The 16,108-nt window shown below is 42.0% G+C and overlaps 1 protein-coding gene across 1 annotated transcript; it reads right to left on the bottom strand.

Annotated features, from left to right (window-relative positions):
* Positions 1 to 2,344: 2,344 nt before the first annotated feature.
* On the bottom strand, positions 2,345 to 15,548 carry strip1 (striatin interacting protein 1). Its single transcript, XM_004068464.5, has 20 exons — positions 15,383 to 15,548; positions 12,751 to 12,820; positions 12,569 to 12,643; positions 12,354 to 12,488; positions 12,153 to 12,273; positions 11,876 to 12,051; positions 11,678 to 11,805; positions 11,412 to 11,594; positions 11,082 to 11,302; positions 10,940 to 11,005; positions 10,805 to 10,868; positions 10,628 to 10,699; positions 9,411 to 9,485; positions 8,707 to 8,804; positions 5,746 to 5,872; positions 5,564 to 5,664; positions 5,415 to 5,481; positions 5,222 to 5,326; positions 4,938 to 5,142; positions 2,345 to 3,481 (listed from the first exon to the last, which is right to left on the bottom strand). The coding sequence occupies exons 1-20, from the start codon at positions 15,491 to 15,493 to the stop codon at positions 3,234 to 3,236; spliced, it is 2,448 nt and encodes an 815-aa protein (XP_004068512.1). The 5' UTR covers positions 15,494 to 15,548; the 3' UTR covers positions 2,345 to 3,233.
* Positions 15,549 to 16,108: the final 560 nt, after the last annotated feature.

Raw genomic sequence — 16,108 nt, 5'->3', positions numbered from 1 at the left:
AAAACTGAAAACATCCACATAATTCCATAAAATTCATTGTGTCTCCAAAGTTAAATGAGTTCTTAAGTTATTTTTTATCAGACACGGATCGTGTTGGTCAACATACCTTAGATGTTTTGGCGGAAACACTTCCGCCTTTGTCACAGTCGTCACCAGGTGGTAGTGTGTGATGTCTTTAAGAACAGATGGTTGTGACTGAGGCGAAATCACCTGTCAGACTTTGACACGTGACTCCGCCCCTTGATGTCCATTTTCTCCTGGAGGATGAGGCCAAATTCCTCTGCACTGAAGGCAACAGACATCGCAGATGGATCATGGAGGCGGTGGATATAAGAAAGTGAGCCCACACTTCCATGAACTGGGAGGAGGGGCCTTCCTGCTCTCTCACACCTGGAGCAACATCCTGGCATCCTGGCTACATCCAAGCAATAGATAACAGATAATGACTTTGATATATTTAGGTGGGGTACGAAGATCCTTATATTTTTTAAAGCTAAATATTTCTGCATTGTTATAGATTTATAAAAATGTTGTCTTAAAAAACAAATAGACTTTGTTTCTGCAGGATTTTCTCTCCCTGCATGTGAACCACTGAAGTCTCTCCTTGTAATAAGCCCGTCAACCCACAGGGGGCAGTGCAGCAGCCTTCCCACCACAGCGGGCGGAGTTGTTTATTGTTCCCGCCCAACAGTGGATGCAGTTTATTTTTATTTTTTCCTGTTCAGTCTGCTGACCAAACCTTGACTCTGTATCAGGGAACAGAGCAGCAAATCAGATCACATCTGTTCCTCAACCGGAAACACAATCAGACACCACAGGGCTGTCGGGCAGAAACTGAATCCGATGGAAGAAGCATTTCAACAGGACCGTTTTCTACCAGTAAAACAAATGAATGTCAAATGATAAAGGTAGAAAACTTTCAAACAGTAAGGACTCTTCCAGCTTGACCTGAGTTTTATGCAGGTGTGCCAGCAATAAAGTAACAAATGAAACATATAAAGGACAGCCATCAGACTGAAATGAAGACCTCACAGAAAGACATCCGGCTGTCAAACATTTGCACCCCTTTACTGTAAACCACAGCAATTTACATCCCAACAAGCTATTCTGGTCCATGCTGTAAAATAGCTCACGACCTCTGTGGGTGTGACGGTGCACGGGGGTCACATTGAGCCAAACAGATTCAATCCATCTAAGAAATCTATGGAAGCAATTCTGTAGCTTAATTAAAAATAAAAGTACAAATCCAGAAATGCTTTTTCATTTTCAGAACGAAGCTGCATTTTTTGAATCAAAATTAAAATGAAAAAGAAATTCACCAAACAGCTTTTCCATTTTCTTCTTCAACACTGCTTATTCTGTCACCTAATCAAAATGATCCTGCAGCTTCCTGCTGAGTGTGTGTTGGTCCAACTAGCAAACGTTTAGCATGGCGAAATCTGCTATAGCTGTTGAAGGGGCTCCAGCTGTCATCGAACAGCAATCAGAGCAAAGCTGCAGGAGACTATCTTCTAAATGTGCTTTATTACTGTTATAATTATTATTAAGGGCCTGCTTGCTCACATTTTTTAAATCTGTGCGCTTAGGGCTTTTTCCTTTGCCACAATGACCCGAAAGACGGGTTAGCATTAGGCTAATATGTACTTAAAACTCTGAACGGGCAATGAGCATCTTGGATGTAAATATGTGGGAATTAAATCATCCTTTATTTTGTTCTGGACACCACTGGAAACACAAATTCATGTGATGGTTTAGTTTCTCAGATCATAGCAAAATTTCCGCCTTCAGCGATCGGAAGCTTCGGATCGCGGGGCTTCGGTTTTTAAGTATAAAATGAAAAAAAGCATTTTGAAGTATTGATTTTTCATTTTAATTTTGAGTCATTTGATGCAGCTTCATTTTGTGTATATATGTGTATACACTGTATACACACATATATATATATATATATATATACATATATATACATACATATATATATATATACATATATATATGTATGTATATATATGCCATATATATACATACATATGGCATATATATGGGGAGGGACTGAGGTGTTTGAACTGCTTTCAGTACAGTATGGGTGGGATTCTATAAACTTGCTTCTTCCCACTCCTTTTCAAGCAATAAATCAAACTATCTTTTTACTTTAGTTAATGATGACTGTATTTAATTAAGCAAATGTGATTTAAGTGACGTTTTTGTTTAGCTTTCTGTCTTTTTAATCTATGCATTTCATCATTTCTGTAATGAGTTTGATAAATATGTGTAAATTCTTTATTGCTTTGACTACAAAGCTTGAAATAAATCAAATCAAATGAACTGCTTTCAAAAAAAAAAAGAACGTTAGAAAGAAATTTTATTGATAAACTTATGAATGTACAGTCTCAGCATCTGCTGGATTTTCAGTCTCATGTTTATTCGTTTTAAAAAAAAGTCTTAATGGCATTGAGACAACAGTGATTTACTCATTTAATGTCTTAAAGAAAACATGAACTGTGGGGTTATTATCTCACTTTAATGCACCAGGTTAACAGAAATGATCCAAACTCTAAAGGAGAAAAACTGTCTTTACTACATTATGAAAACAGGAATAAGAGCTGCAGCAAACATCCAGAGGAATCTCTAAAACCACCAGCTTTGCCTGCAGTCCCTGCGATTGTTACAGTATATATATGTTCCTATAACAAACAGAATTCATCATTAACACTTTATCCTCCAATTCTTTGAACCGTCCTAAAAACAATGATGGTCCCCTTCTGTGGGGGTTTCTAATGTTGCAGCACCAGAACAGATCCTCAACGCTCCGTTTTGGTTTGTTCAGAGTCTAAACCTCTAACGGGTCAGAGCAGACGCAGCTCATCCCATCAGAGGGAAAAACACACAGGGTCCCTGCTGGGCTGTGATGCCGTGGAATGCTTGCCCCCTTCGTTTCACGTCACACAGAAACATGTCAAGGAAAACTTTCTTTAAGTGGACTTGCTCTGCTTACTGTCCGAGCTCCTGCAGCAGGTGAGAGGCACACACGGCAACTCCATGATTCCTACTGATTCCAAAAGGTGAGGCAGAGGGAACCATTTCAACAAGACAACATTTTTTAGGGCCTCACATTCCACTGATGCTAAATGCCTTCGGTGTTTGGTCTGCTCCCCGGATCCCTGAGAGCTCTGATGGGCTCTCAGAATTAAAAATGTGTTAAAAAAAAAGAAAGAAAAAGGACCGTCCGACTCTCACTGCAGCAGTTCCTCCCAAGATATGGGATTAGAGAAGACTTCCCGCTCAAGCCAGAGGTCGTAGTTCATCTGGAAGTCCTCGGGCAGGTCCACTCGCTGCCCCAGAACGCTCTGCAGACAGTTGTCCACCGGAAGGAAGTCGGGGTTGTTGTTGCTCTTGTCATAGCGGCGGCTGTTGAAGCGCTCGATGTTGGCCCGCAGGGCGCACTCCTCGGCCTGGAAGTCCCAGGGCCGAGCGTCCAGATCTGTCCTCGCAAAACAGAAAGAGTTCAGCACCGATCTGAGTGACAGAACTCAGGGATTTAAGCACAGAAACCAGAAGAAAGGCGAGCCGCTAAGGCCTCGACTCCCACAGCATCACCTCACCAAACGCAAGACAGAATGAATAAAAAGCTGCAAAGATGCTGACAAACAGGTAGGAGGGAAAACTGCTGACTGCAGGTGTTTTGCCAGGTTTTTTAGGTTTTATTTATTGTGTTTTTCATGCTTTTAGGCAAAAGGTTCTGTGCTACTTCTATATATTATTTATGTTTTAAAAATGAAAGAACTACATTAAAAAACCAGAGGTTTTTCAGACATTTATAACATTAATAAAAACAATATGCTCCACGAAAATAATTTCAGAATTAAACAATAGTATCTTGACGCAAAGGGGGGGAACACAGATTATGTAAAGGAAAAATGGGAGCGAGAAGGGGAGGTCACTGTTACAGAGAGGTTTGGGAACATACATGTGGGAAACAATGGGTCACAACAGGATCAAAACATGTTGGAGGAGCATAATGAGGTTTTTTAGAAATACTGGTCTGACATTCATGAAGATTAGATTAGATTAGATTTATTGTCATTTCCCGTTGTACAATGACATTGAAGCACTATTTCAGTGCAAGGATAGCAAGGAATAAGGATATTTAACATTAAATAATCAGTATATATACAAATATAAACTGTAATAAAGAATTTGTGTGCAAATTGTGTACAAAATTCGGTGCAGACATGTCAGATGTGCAAGAGGTAGGCTTTCTGCAAAATGTATTTTCTATCGTCTTCCCTGGTCCTTTGAAAGACTATTTTAGGGTCAAATAGAGCTGTGTGGCCTGGACAACACATTCTACAGATAGTAAGAAAACAAAAACCAGAAAATGGCTTAAACCTGAACAACCAACGACAGAGGACTGACTGGATGTTATACAAAGAATTGAAACAATGGAAAGAAGTCACTACCACTCACTACAAATGCCAGTGGATGTTTTTTACACGACTTGGTCTAAATGGACAGAACATGTAAAGCCCATGAGGTCAGGCTTTATGTGAAGTGTCACTGAAATTGTGTCATACAGTTGATGTTTTGAAAATCCCTGCTCCCCCACATGTTTGTTCTATTTTCATTTAAAACTGAGAAAGCAACAACATTGTCATCTAACAAGGCAATGTACAATTTATCATGTGCTTTCTCAAAAAAAAGAAAAAGCAAAAAGAAATATTGAAAAGAACTGAAAAGTTGTATATTTTCCGTTCATTTTTTGAAACATGAATATTTTTGACAGCACAAAGTGCTGGAAGGCGTGGCTTGAATGTAGCTTAAGATAGTTTTTTGTTTTGTGTTCTGCTGTTGTTTCAACATCACACAAGAGTTGCCTTGAAGATGGACGTGCCTCCACTTTGTAATATCCTCATGGGATTCAATGAACAACTACTCACCGTTTCCATACGCCCAGTCGTCATTCAGGCGATGTCGAACTTTCTGGTAGATGGCCGACATGGTCTTCATGTTGCTTTTCCTCCACTGCCTCCCCAGGTATTTGGTCTGCACTTTGAGCAGTTTGAGAACATAAAGCTGCATCATGGCCTGCTTGACCTTCAGCGCCCTCTTCAGGATGGGAGCTGACTTGAACACCACCAGCATCTGGAGAGCGGAGGAGAAACGCAAAGGCCGGTCAAGTGGAATTCTGTCGGCGTCCGGAAGCGGCGTGACGTTTGCCCACCATGGTCCTGGAGTGCTTCCATTTGGTCAGCTTGTTCAGGATCCTCAGCAGGTTGATGCAGGAGAACAGATTCCTCCAGCAGAACTGATTGTTGTCTCCAGCCTCCTGGAATGCAGAAATGGTGGACAAAAGGAGCAGGTAAGGACAGGTATCCGCTCCAGCTCCAGTCAGCAGGCAGTGAGAAGAAACTCACCAGACTCTCAGCGGTTAACTCCGGGAGCTCGTGGATGACGCAATGTGGGAAGTCAAGCACTGAAATGCTGCAGAAGAGCAGAAACCCGAGGCAGGAACTAAATATGAATGCAGTCCACCTGACTGACACAGCATCAGAAAGAGCAGTACCTGTTTTTAGCTGTGATGTAGGACATGATGTTCTGGTTGAAGAACTTCAGGATGAGCGGGATGCAGTTAGCAAACACCAGGTGTTGGGCCATGTACTCAAACTATACAACAAATAGACACTGGGATGGGTTTTCTTCATGTGACCCGTTTGAAAACACACGAGGCGAGAGCAGAGGACCCACCTGGTAGACGTGATTCAGTTTGAAGTGTTTCAGGAGCAGCAGCAGGATGGCAGAGATGGCTTTCACGATGATCTCTTTGTGCCGGTTGACGTCGACTCCCAGCTTCATGCTCTGCAGGACTGTGGTCCTGCAGCGACAGACAGCAGGGTTAAAGTCCCACTCCCATCATCTTTTGATCTATTGTAGGAGCCTTCCCCGTGGTCTTATAATGAGGACTGTCGTTTTCTAGGACACAGTTTCTGCAAAGCGGCAGGAGTTCATTATAAATTCACCTACGAGTTGTGGGCGGGACCATTGGCGAGGCAACCACCGTTCCACTCCCTGTTACTGAGAGCTCTTTGTTTACAAGATCTCTGGCTAGCTTACAACACCAAAAACCCACATTTTCATCAGTGAGTCAATAAGCTCTTCTGTGAGGCCTCACAAAAACAGGTTTGATGTAGGCAGAACAGATGTACAGAATGCACATTTTACATACCACGGTCTAGGTGGGGGTCACTGACGCAGTGGCTGCGGGCGCAGGGTCGCCCGCAAGGACCACCTAAAACGCCCGCAAGGCGTGCTCTAAAAACATCCCAGATCAGGACGAAATTCGATATGATTTTTAAAAGTTTCATTCATGTTTGGAACAAATTAGGGGTTCAACAGATCACTAGCCACGGCTCCGCCCCCTTCCCCATTCCTCATGCACGTATTATTTAAATCAGGGCTGCTCATTCCTGGTCCTCGGGATCTTCCACCCTGACTGTTTCCCAAAACTCCAAGCTCTCCTAGCTGCTGACCAGCTTAATCAGATGTCTCCACATCCTGCCTGCATGAACACACCTGGTCCAGGTGATCAGCAGCGAGCAGTGCAGGCAGAGCTGGAAAACAGGTGGCCTGTCCGTCCACATCGAACGCAAATCCCACGTCAAACCCGTTCACGTTCACCGTGTTGGTTTTAACATGCGTCAAAGTTGCTGCTTCTTGATGTCTGTCTTACTTGAAGCTCCCGCCGCGGGTGGGAGGAGCTTCTGTTAAAAGCTTTTCTCGACCTCTTCACAGAGGACGTGGATGACGAGAGATCAGGTTTCTTTACGTTGAAGAGCTCTGCTACAGCACCAGTGCACGTCTCTATGTGTGGGTTCATGAACACACCGCAGACGGAGCAGCAGGTGGTCCAGACTGCGACTGCTCTGTCTGCAGTGGGAGGGGCTTTATAGCAGCAGCAGACACAGTGCAAGAATGTAAAGTAGTACATTCTGACAACCTGTGATTCTCCTCCTTTTTTTAGGTATAATTTTGGTTTCTTGTTCAAGATGCAATGTCTCACTGCATTGCATGAAAAAACTCCCAGAAAGCTTCGCTTAGGGCAGCAGGTTTTTGATAAAGAACAAAAAAATCCAGTTAGCCCTCTGTGTAGGCCTCCCACATACATGGTAAACGAGCAGACAAATCACACAGATCATTGATAAAACTAACAAGATTAAGCTGAAAATGTTGCACAAAATGTTAAATTTTCATTAAAGTGTTAAAAAAAAACTCAAAAACTTGGTCTGACAAGAAGATTGATGATTTCCTTGGCTTAAAAAAAGTGATCTATTGTACCACCAATAAAACTAGTGTCCCCCCCTGACTTTCAAATGTTTGAGCAGATGTCCCAATATGTGAGTAATCAATTCATAGTGTTAAAATAACTACTGCTAGTTATCATTATCATCACTATTACTATACTGGTCTGTAGTTCTGTTTCGGGGGAAATTTGCAGTAAACAGTTCCTGTGTGGCCCTTTGTTCTACTCATCCTCAAAAAGGTTGCTGATCCCCTGATCTACATAAATACTCGATTCTGATTGGCTGCAGGGTGTCCATTAAAAAGTGTTATGCCACGGTCCGGGTGAATTCTCGATTCTGCTGGGTGTGGATTAGAAAGGGATTTTCCACCGTGATAACGCACGCCAAAAAAAAAGGTCACCTAGCTTAAATGTTTTGTATCACTGCACTGACTTCTTTAAAACAAACTTTATCTTCATCATCAGGACAAAAACAAGCGGTAAGAGGTGAACTTTCTCTGGACTGATGCTTTATTTAACCCATCGTGACCAATAGCATAGATATGGCGCGTTGTCACGTTACCGTAACCACATAACAATTGTGGGAAAAGCGAGCCAAACCAAAAATATAACGAGAATAAAGTGCTAAAAACTGGTGGAATATTTTTTTTTTGTGTGTAAGTGATCATGGTATAAGCGGGTTAATGACCTTCAAAGTGTGCATTATCAGAAATTAATGCGTTCATTTCTGATAATGCACACAAAAATTTCACAACAGCAAAAAAAAGACACGAGGAATTTTATAGTTTCCTTAAAACTATTTGATGGATTTGACAAAACACGTTTACAGATAATTTGATCATTCCTTGATTAAATCAATGGTTTGTTGACATTTAATGATCAAAGTTAAATGTGGATGTTTCTAGAAATCTAAGAAACTACTTGTGGACTCTTTTTCATCAAAACAAACTTTTGCTTCGTCCTCTGGACAAAAAAAACGAACAATAAGAGGTGAACTTTCTCTTTTAAAATGTTAAAATGATGCTCTCTATCACTGAACATGACGATCTGCATGAAGCCCCCTTTCCTCCGCTGGTTAGTCCTCACCAGCTGCAGCAGAGCGAGCTGGAAACTCGAGGATCAAGTGGTCCACTACCTTCGAAAAATGATTAAACCATAAAGATAACAGGATGAAAGTAGTATTAACCAATTTAATATTTATGTCTTTGGTTAAGTGGGATAATGTCCTTTGAGGGAGTCCATTATCAGAAATGAATGGATTTCAGTGACACATAAACCTGCTTCTATGGTTGTGTTGAATCTCCTGAAAGTGTGATCACAAAACAGAAGAGCCACAAACAACTGTCTGAAAAAGACGCTTTGGTTTTCTTCCTGCGTCTGATTTAACTAAGACTCGTCCTTCCACTTACGGCATTTCCTCAGGCAGCACATCTGCCAGGATGTTGATGGAGTCGGTTTTGGCTTTGGATGTGGGCGCAGCAGCCAAAAGGATCTTCAGCAGAGCAATCTGATGGTCAGGAAAAAGAAAAATGAAACAGCCATTTCATTAATGAATGCCTTTTGTGTGATGAGGCAGATTTGTTGAAGAAACCAGGCCGAATGAAATTCTCTTTCCAGAAAAGCTGGAAGAAAACAAAGAATGTCTGTGCTGCCGGCTTAAAACCCCGTATAAAGACCGCAACAGAGTCCAATCCAAAGATGATGAAAATATCGGAGACACAAAAATGCGCTGAAGGCTGAGAGTTTCCACACTCATTTCAAGTTGCTGTTGTTCCCCTTCTAGCAGTTCAGCTGCACACTGACTTACTGGCTGTTTCTCTCAGAGATGACCCAACAAAGGTCAGCTGTTACGCCTGCTCAGGTCCAAACCCCAAACCTTTGTGCTAGCAGTTAGAAGACATCTATATTTAGCAGATAACTCATTCTAGTAAGAAATCTTTACCTCAGCATCGTAGAAACTTGCGTGAACGCGAGACTTTTGTACGTGGCGGACCGCAGAAGCATTTCCATAAGACTTTTCACAGGAAGTGGTTGCTTGAACGCACGTTGCAGAGGGCGGGGGGAACATAGCTTGAAGGAAACGCTGGACTTAAATGTCTTTAAGAGCGCTTACCATGTACTGAGGCAAGCTGGGCAGAATTCCCTGATAGAGCAGCTCCGTAGCAGACATCTCCATTTCTTCATCTCCCTGATTAAAAAGAAATCAAAAAAAGCATAAGGCCTCATATGTTGTGTATTTTTACAGTGGTTTCATTTCAAGATACCATTGACAGTACATGAAAACTGGAATGAGTGACCCCTCCCCCCTTCCAAACAGGAAGTACCAGCTGGCTCCAAGAAGCCAAAATCCCATAGACTTCAATGGAGACATGAACAGCTGTTACTCCGTCATCCTATTAGTCAGAACAAACATTTTTGCTCTGATGCATTTTTTTGCAACATGTTCTTGCTAATCCTACTTTTTGATTTTTCATATTTTCTCTGTAGTTCAATTTATAAACTGACCAATCGGGTGCCTCAATAAAAGTACGTGGTTTAACGTCAAACGTTTGACACATCTGATTGACAGATGCTTTCAAGTGGTACAGGGGTGGACGTCCAACAAGCTCGCTCTTGAGTGGTTGCCATAGAAACGATGACCCTGCTTACTTAATGTTGCTGTGTCCACATTTGAGGGCTGCGTTCTTCCTGGGCTGCGTTTGAAGGCTGCTTAAGTCACAGCACCGCGACAAGTGCTGTCCAAATTCAACGACTCCTTCAAATGCGGCCAATCAATACGTCCTTCTTTTCAAGGATTGGTCTGGTGTATCCTCGTATGCCGTCCGTATCCCAAAACGCTGGAGATTTTCTGGCAACAATGGCGGACTGTGAAGCGGGACCCGGAGTTGGAGATAATTACACCTTTTTATATCTACACCTCCAAGATTAGAAGTCGCATCAAACAAGGCAGGAAAATGTTAAGCTCCATGCCTGGTTCACTACTCCTTCCTGTTCGGGACTGACGGTTGCTAGGCGACAGGACATTCGCCAATGTAAAGGCTAGACTCGCCCGAATTCACAGCCGTAAACATCTGGCCTACCCGCTTGACGAAGGGCCCGGCAGACGTCGCCCGGGAAGGCCGCGGCCATCAGAGGAATTTGGACACCCCCTTTTTCTGGTTTCAACATGGCAACATTCATATTGCAAGCAAAGGTGACTGAATTGACTTAATTTGGTTGGAGCTGGAAGTAAACCATTTTCACACTCGCTCAGTCCAGTTCTCATATGCTTTCAATCAATCCTCCACAGTGCAGTGCAGTATTGTCTGAAAGACTTTCTGCAGTACTTACACCCGACAGAGGAGTTTTCTGGTATTCCTCCTCCTTTGCCATCTGGATTTCTGCTATGGAGACATATTTGTGCTGCAAAAAAAATCAAAATACCCTTAAATGCCACTTAAAATACCATCATTTCACCTCAAACATATTTTGGAGAGACCAGAAAGCATGAAAAAGCCTTTGCTGTACCTGCTTCAGCGTCCTGATGCTCTCGTGAATGGGCCGGGGTAAGCCAACCACTGTGTCCGTGTCACTGGAGGGAAAGCACATGCATGTATCATCCCACAAAGGCAGCTAGCGGTCAGTGAACCCAACAAAACTCACCTTCCCAGAGTGTAACCGATGAATTTACTTCGGCTTGATTCCAGAAAACTTTCAATATCCTTTTCTCTGTGGCGTCAAAAAAACAAGTAAAGTCAAAAGTTAGGATTATTTCCCCAAACTGCCAGGTGAGGGTGAACAGTACCTGACTTTAGGGGCCCATGGCAGGCCCTTAGGGAAGGACACCCTCTCAGATGGAGGGTGGGGAATGGGTGGAGGCATCACTTCATCTCTTTCCAGTGGAAACGTTTCCGTCTCCAAAGAGTTGTCGTTGTCATCGTTGTCGTCCTCATCGTCACGAGCATCGTCGGCCTTGTAAGGGTCCTTCTCATTGAAAGCGTCCAGGTTGTCTTGTTTGATCAGTGCCTGCAAACGTGAAGACGTCATCAGCACACCCTCATTCTGGCTAAACGACGGCACGGCAACGTGGAGAACATATATATAACCGAGTGACAAGTGTCAGAGTGGCACGGACCTTGTGTTCACGACGAGCCCGTTTCTGCTGCTGCTCGATGAGGTCGGACGCTGAAGCGGGAGGAGAGGCCGCCCTCATACTGCGGACCACCCGAATGCTGTCCTCCGGCAGAGGAGGAAGACCCAGTTCCTGACGTCTACGGACCTTCAAGCTCTGGAGCTGCTCAAAGCCTCCAAGGGTGAACTAAAGCAGAGAAGAGGTAAAAAAAACAACAACATAAAATAGTTCCACTCTGATAAAAAAAAGCAGATGTTTCTGACTCTTACCAGAATGCTTTTCCACAACAACAGTAGCACTTTTTTCATTGGGAAGTGGGGGGCGTGGCCGCTGCAGAACTTGGTGACCATCCCAAAGAGCGTGACAGAAATGGGTTCGTTGTTAAACAGAGGAGAACCTGAAGGAGAGCATCCACTTAGTCTCACAGTTATTCGCTCTCTGACTGAAGCCCTTCTGACCTCATTTACCCAGTTCTGCTCTGAAGGTTTCCCTCATGGCCTTCCACTCGGGCTTGTCGGCCGGATCTTCCTGTTGGATCGTTTCCACCATCAGATACATTATATTAAGCAGAACCCGGAGGTCGGTGCTGTCAGCGAGGGAGATGGCCGGTTTTCTGACCGCACTGCTGCAGGCAGCACTGTTACTGTGTGTGTGTGGGGGGGGAGAGAGAGAGAGAGAGAGAAGAGTGGATTACTACACCTCATCAAGTGAGACAATGCCACTGTTTGCTGCTGAAGAACATACTCCATCTCCATGTTGAGAAGTTCTACCAGAGCGGAGAAGGTCCCAACATCGAGCAGCAGGAAAATGTTATATCTCGTCCAGTATTGGACCTCAGCCTCTGAGCTGCACTCTGCAAAGGTCCCTGAAGAAAAACACAGAAAAACACATTTATCATGGTAACTCCAGTCCCCCAAAAGTGCCCTAAAAGTGAGGAGCACAGACCCTGAGTCATGTAGAGGATGGCTCTGGCAACCTTCAGCCTCTTCTCGCGAACAATGACTTCCAGACTGTCCAGGAGCCGCATGGCGTGAGCTCTGTGCTGAGCTGCGTCCAGCTCCGTCCACTTTTTGTCCGACACTGAGGCACCACAGAGGAAGTAAGAATACATTCGTATATGTACAGTCTCTACAACGCATGCACTCTTATCCACAATCTACCATGAGTGCTGAACTCATCTTCAAAGCACTTCCGATTCAGAGCAAACTCAGGTCCTTCGGTGTAGCTGTAAAGCTCTGAAACAGAAAGAGGGTTAAAAAAAGAACAAAAACATATTTATTAGCACAGATTAGCTTTGGGACAAATAGACTTTTTTTCTTTAGAAAATCACAGCTTTACAGACCTGACAGCTCTGAAGCCCATTTGTCTGTATCAGAATAATCAAACTCCAGATCCGGAGACTCAGACAGGCCCTGAGCACAACACAGGCAAACAGGAAGTTAGACCTGAAACTGAAGCCAAGAGGTCCGATGTCTCCTGTATAAACAATGCATCCATAAACACTTATAAACAGAAACCCTCTGACAACATTACCAGTATCCAGACTTAGAATACAACTTTGTATTTTAACTGTAGTCTTTTATCGATGAATGTTTTTGTTTTGTTTTTTTAAAGTTTTCTGAATAGCAACATTTTTTCTGTACTAGGGCTGCACGATATGAGGAAAACTCGCGATATGCGATATTTAAGAATAATATTGCGATAACGGTATAATTTGCGGTATACAAACAATTAACAAAATAAACAAAAACATCATTCCCATTTCATTGCAACAGTTTAAAAATTATACTCCAAATGACCCTTGTCGACATAGGAGACAAACATCTAACATAACAGGCCTCCATCCGATTGGTCAACAAGGTGAAGGCGTCCATCCGATTGGTCAAATGCATAAAGGGATTTATTTGATTCGTTAAATGCTTCAAGCTGCCTTGAGGTTGTATTAACACATTTAAGGTTTACGATTTATTGCGATATTCACCGTCTTTTGCGATATGCATATTGCAGAGCTGGATATTGCGATAACGATAAATTTGCGGTATATTGTGCAGGCCTATTCTGTAGACCAGAAAAATATTTCACCCGTTGTGCTCTCACAACAATATTCCAGATGAGTCTGCCAGTCGGTTGAACTACTGTAAAAGCATTAGAAAAGTGCTGATTTTTGTAACTATTATGTTGACAAATTCATATATCCAACTCTCTATGTATGAGGCTCTTCTAGCGAGACAACAGTCTACGCCACAACACAGAAACTGCTCACGAATCGCACCAAGAGGACAAAAAAAGAAAGATCTAAGCCAGGACTCCATTTCTTGAATGCATCCAGGTGTGTTACACCAACAAAATCCTACAAAATAGCAGGTTAGTTACATGCCTGCAGCCCCTGAGACCTGGAGTTTGACACCTGGGATCTAGGCTCTCCTAGAAAAAATATTAACCAGTTTTTAGTCCTTAATTCTTGTTTTTTTCCCCGGTTTGGATCGCTTTTCTCACAAAAAGCGGACTATTTTGTTACATTGCGCCGCACTACGTAACAAATAGTCTGCTTTTTGTGAGAAAAGCGATCCAAATTTGAAAAAAACAAGAATTGAGGACCTAAAACGGGTTTCTATTCATTTATTTTGTAAGTGACCATGGTATAAGCAGGTTAATGGTCTTTGAAGAGTGCATTATTACTTTTTAACGCACTTCGCGGAAGCAACCGTCGCACGCGAAGCGGAGGACGGTACAGGCTTCCACGCCGTGCGTTAAAAAAGGATAATGTGTATTTCGTCGGCCATTAGCCCTTACGTAAAACAACCATAAACATCAATTCCATTTCACTGCAACAGTTCAATTTAATTAAGAGTAGTCTACATAGGAGGAGAGCATCCAACATCAAAGGGGTCCATCCATTTGGTCAAATGCATAAAGGGAATTTTATGATTCGTTAAATACTTCACGCTGCCAAAAGATTGTTTTAGCACATTTAAGGTAACCATTTATCGCAGTTTTCACCGTCCTTTGCGATGTCTGTCTAGCACAGCTTGGTATCGTGAAAACGATAAAATTGCAGTTTACTGTGCAGGCCTAAAGTAAAAAGTAACCAAGTGGTAAAGTTTAAAAAAATGAAGTAAACTAACTCAAAGTTTATTGAACTAATTGACAAAAGGTTGAAGAAAAGTACACATCACTCAATGAGGTTCTTGACTATAGTAACCATAATTCTCCAAGAATCCTATCCTTAGAATCCTAGTTAATCAAAGTCGTTCTAAACACTTTGACAGATTTTTTGAGCTCCTTGTACCATCAAAAATTTTGAATATTTCCTATTTTTTTAAAAGGGTATTTTTCCTCTTCGTTTTCTTTATTTCTTTTTATTTTATTTATTTATTTTGCAATGTCTCGTTTATCTTAACAGCAACAATAGCATAAGTACAAAAAAATCAGTGTCCTATTTTTCTACAGGGTGGAGACTTTGTGGCTCCTTCGTGTTTGCTGTCGGTTACTCTTGTTTGTCTTTAATGTTCCATTGGAGTTTTTAAAAGCTGGAAGGAAGAGCAATACTGGGAATTAGACACATATGTGCAGCACACGCACACTGTCGCAAATTTTGAAGGTTTTTTTTTTCAATAAACTTTATTGCACATTTTTTAAGCTGAAGACATCAAACCTGAAAGTTGCTTTTTCGACGGGCAGAGAATCGCTCCTGACAGCCAAACCCAGCCTGAGACTGGCTGTCATCCCATCGACCAGCTACATTAGCATCGTTTAAGAAGTCAACACAGGGATTCACAACTAAATAGAACCCTCCTAGGAACAGGTCCAAGTGTTTTTAAAGAATCATTATTTAGCTAATTGTGTCACAAGAAGAACAATTTAGGGTACAGACACAAAACTAGCTAATTAGCTAAAAATACGGGCCTTGTTCCTTTAACTGCTATTTTAAACACAATGTTTAAAAAAAGCTGACACAAACTGCTTGTACGTACGTCTGAATCTTTTCTTGAATTTCGAGGGAATTCCCCCCTGCTTTTATTCGGCGTCATTGCTCTCTGTTTATTGTTTACCGGCAGCCCTCCGCCATTGCCACCGAGGTCCATTCCGCCGAGGTGTTTTCTCGCGAGACGAGAGTTTAGACTACGAGAATATCCCTGTGACACGCTGTCAATGGGGAGTACACGGTCCATAAACTAAAGTCAATTATTGCACCCCGAGGATTTTATGATGGTTTTTATGATTTGTTGTGTCATTTAAAATACTACATAGTTTTTCACATATATCCTGTTAAATTAAATTTGTGGTAAAATTGTTCTGGGGGAGACCATTTGTCAATTGTTTTATTTTTATTTTTTGTATATGAATATTACTTGAACTGTAATTAGTAGTACCAGGGTACGATGAAGTTTTAGGGCCAGTTTAAAGTCTTTTTTTTTTTTTTTAATTACATCATCTCAGTCCCGAATTTACAAGAAAATAGTCACAACTGGTAAATCATGACAATAATGTTGTATATTTACCACTTTAAATCTTGTAATACTTTTTTTTGTTGGCCCTAAAACTCCATCGTAGGTACGCACAATATCAAATTAAAAAACAACAACAAAAAAGCATGGTTGCAACCAGTTATATTGACCGTATAGACGAGTATTTAGTGTTTATGAAACAATTAATTTAAGATGTTAGGAAAATTTCATATTCATCTAAGAAAATGATAA

This window comes from Oryzias latipes, chromosome 5 (assembly GCF_053564925.1).
Source record: "Oryzias latipes strain Hd-rR chromosome 5, Olatipes_Hd-rR_3.1".
In the NCBI taxonomy this organism is placed as follows: Eukaryota; Metazoa; Chordata; class Actinopteri; order Beloniformes; family Adrianichthyidae; genus Oryzias; species Oryzias latipes.
The sequence above is the reverse complement of the archived record's forward strand: the minus strand, read 5'-3'. Positions and strand labels throughout refer to the sequence as shown.